The sequence below is a fragment of the Triticum aestivum genome, chromosome 1A (genome assembly GCF_018294505.1).
Source record: "Triticum aestivum cultivar Chinese Spring chromosome 1A, IWGSC CS RefSeq v2.1, whole genome shotgun sequence".
NCBI classification, from domain to species: Eukaryota; Viridiplantae; Streptophyta; class Magnoliopsida; order Poales; family Poaceae; genus Triticum; species Triticum aestivum.
The window spans coordinates 55,058,908-55,061,870 of NC_057794.1; the positions used below are offsets into that span (position 1 = coordinate 55,058,908).

At 52.8% G+C, this 2,963-nt stretch overlaps 1 protein-coding gene across 1 annotated transcript; it reads left to right on the forward strand.

The window, feature by feature from the left end:
- Window positions 1–1,242: 1,242 nt before the first annotated feature.
- Window positions 1,243–2,705, forward strand: LOC123091467 (uncharacterized). Its single transcript, XM_044513027.1, has 2 exons — window positions 1,243–1,668; window positions 1,775–2,705. The coding sequence occupies exons 1-2, from the start codon at window positions 1,610–1,612 to the stop codon at window positions 2,445–2,447; spliced, it is 732 nt and encodes a 243-aa protein (XP_044368962.1). The 5' UTR covers window positions 1,243–1,609; the 3' UTR covers window positions 2,448–2,705.
- Window positions 2,706–2,963: the final 258 nt, after the last annotated feature.

A 2,963-nucleotide genomic window follows, 5' to 3' on the forward strand; every position in this document is an offset into this window, starting at 1 on the left:
ATGTGAAAAAAAACCAGTTAGTACACGGCATTATTTTGCAACCCGATTAGCATTAGCATTAACGATGCAGCCCTCAGCGAGTCAACCTCTGATTGAGATGGTTTAGGTGGACAGTGGTATCCTCAACCTACCAGGGTTCAAATCCTGGTGCTCTCATTTATCCTGAATTTATTTCAGGAATTCCGGCGATACGCTTTCAGTTGAAAGAGACCTCTCAGAGGTGCTCATAGGGATAGGGTGTACGTGTATGCGTTTATAGGGGTGAGTGTATGCGTGTTTATACAAGTGCTTGCATCTGTACTGTGTTTAAAAAAACAATGCAGCTCTCAGCAAAAAAGAAAAGAAAAGCGTTAACTGTGCAGCGAAGCCGAAGAGGCTGGCAAACAGCTTCTTATATCCAGGAAACCACGAGCGCTCGCCTGCCAGTCCAAAAAGCACAACCAGGACAAAGAGGGAGGTAAGCTCTAACTAGGCGACGACCGGCGAGGTATGGTGGCGAACCTAGGGGGGCAGGTCGCAGTAGGCGGCTGGAGCGGAGGCACAGGACCCCTGGGAGAACGCGGCCGCGGCACGGGACTCGTGGCACGCCAGGCCAAACTTCCGATGGCTGGGGCACGGGCACCTGGGACACCAGGTTGTCGATGGAGGCGCCGTCCATCGGCACTGGGGATTCAGACACCAGGGCGTCGATGGAGGATGAGTCCGTGGACACTTATGAAAGGGCGTTGATGGAGGCTGAGTTCATGGCTCGAATGCACCGATACTTCAGGCAGCTAGCGAATCGGTATTGGATACCGTATCCGATACCGATACTCCTCCGATACGCCCCCGATACGTATCCAAGGAGTGTCCATGAATAAACGATTCAAAACAATTCAGATACTTGAAGGATACTTTTTCAGTTCGTTTTGGATACAGCCCAGCCCATCTAAGAGACCACTCAGCCCAGTTAAGAGGCACACAGCAACCCTAGTACCCCAATGCCCCCTTCCTTTCCCTCCCAGTTTTCTTTCCTCCCTCCCGAGCTCACACCAGGCGGCGGCTGGTGGCTGCGTACCTAGCAGCTACTCACCCAGGGCCGGCGGCAGTAGCGGCTAGCCGGCGACGAGCTGCTAGTCCTCACCAACGCCTCTTCCCCTTTTTCCTGCCCAGCCAAGCTCATCCCCTCTTCTTTCTCCTCTAATCTGTGAAGATCTCATTTTTCTCATCTCCTCCAGATGGCTCCTCCTGCTGAACCTCCTACTGTACCTACAAATCTAAGGGCACCATTGTGGAGCATGTTCAAATCATAGAGAAATCACCTGGAGGGGGCAACATTAAATGGAAATGCGACTACTGTGGTCATGAATCTTTGAGTAGCTACTCTAGAGTTTCTGCTCATTTGCTAAAGAAGACAGGGAACCATGGAATCCATGCATGTAAAAAGATCACGGTTGACATTCTGAATCCCTTTATTTGAAAAATCAATAAATAGTAAAATGTATCCGTATTAAAATGCATTCGAGGTTCATGGTCATGGACACTTGGAGCAGCTGGTCGCCGGAAAGGCGCCGCTCCGCGGTTCGGTGGCCGTCGGAGCACGCGGTGCTCGCGAGAGTGACGGTGGGGGATGCCAGTGCCTTCCACTGCGGCGTCTGCAGCCTCCCTCTGGAGCCGCCAATCTTCCAGGTACGCACCTCACCGCTCTCCCCGCACACATCCGTACGTCCTCTCATTCCCTCAGCCATAGATAGGACTAGGAGTAACATGTTCGATTACATGTACACGCTTTCAGTGCGCTCTGGGGCTGGCGGTGTGCTCGGCGTGCCGCGGCCCAGGCTACCGCCGGTGCCGCGCCGGAGAACATCCTGGGCACCGTCCGCGTGTCGTGCCCCCACGCCGCTCACGGCTGCGGCGCCATGCTGGCCTACTACGACCTGCACCAGCACCGAATGACGTGCGCCAACGCGCCGTGCGCGCGCTGCCCTTTGGGCACATGCTGTTTCGTCGGCCCAATGGCAGAGCTCCTGGACCACTTCATCACCCTGCACGAGCTGCCGCTGACCGCCGAGGACCGCGCCGGGAAGAGCTTCGGCATCGACCTCCTTGACGGCTTCAACGTCGTCTCCACGACGGTCCGCGACGGCGCCGACCAGCACTTGCTCCTGCTAAACGTTGTGCGCCAGCCGTTTGGTCGCGGGATCGCCGCGGTCTGCGTGCGGCCTCCGCCCGCTGCCACCGCGTCGTCGTCGTCGTCCTCGGCAGCGGCCGCGTCCAAGACGGTGGTACTCGAGCTCCGCTACTCGGTCAATCGCCATTACCAAGAATCTGCATTCGATGTGCCTTTCGCGGATCTCGCCGATGGGTTCCTGGAAGACGACGAGTCGGCCCAGTTCATCGTGCCCAAGTCTGTTCATCCGGACGACCAGGCTACTATGCTCCTCATGGCCTTCATTTCCATCAAATAGATCAGTCATCAGCCGACTATCTTATCTTATTCTTATCTCATCTGATTTATCGTGGAGGCTTGATGAGTAGTAGTATCAGTTAGTCCATAGGCGCATTTCCGCTTGAGCTAGCACCATTATATTTTTTTTCCAAAAAAAATGGATACATTTCCATCAAATAGACTGGTCATCAATCGACATGTTATCTTATCTTGTCTGATTTATTATGAAAGCTTAAGGAGCAGTATCAGTTACTCTTTCTGTCCCATAATATAAGAACATTTTTTACACTAGGGTAGAGTCAAAAATACTCTTATATTATGAGACGAAGGGAGTAGTTCATAGGAGCATTTCCAGTTTTTTTTTGAAAGAATATCGGCCTTTATTAATCAAGCAAACATATTACAGAGAGTCTCCCGGATGCAATCCGGAGCAGAATTATAAACACAAAGGCTCAAAGAGCTCAAACTAGACCTAGCAAGGACATGAGCTAAGACAACACGGTGCCGACGAACATGCATGAATGACACAGACGAC

Bases quoted from the DNA above. Each gene is read 5' to 3' on its own strand.
- LOC123091467 (XM_044513027.1), top strand. From the start codon at position 1,610: ATGCCAGTGCCTTCCACTGCGGCGTCTGCAGCCTCCCTCTGGAGCCGC. The intron at 1,669-1,774 runs GTACGCACCTCA...ACACGCTTTCAG, and splicing joins TGGAGCCGCCAATCTTCCAG to TGCGCTCTGGGGCTGGCGGT.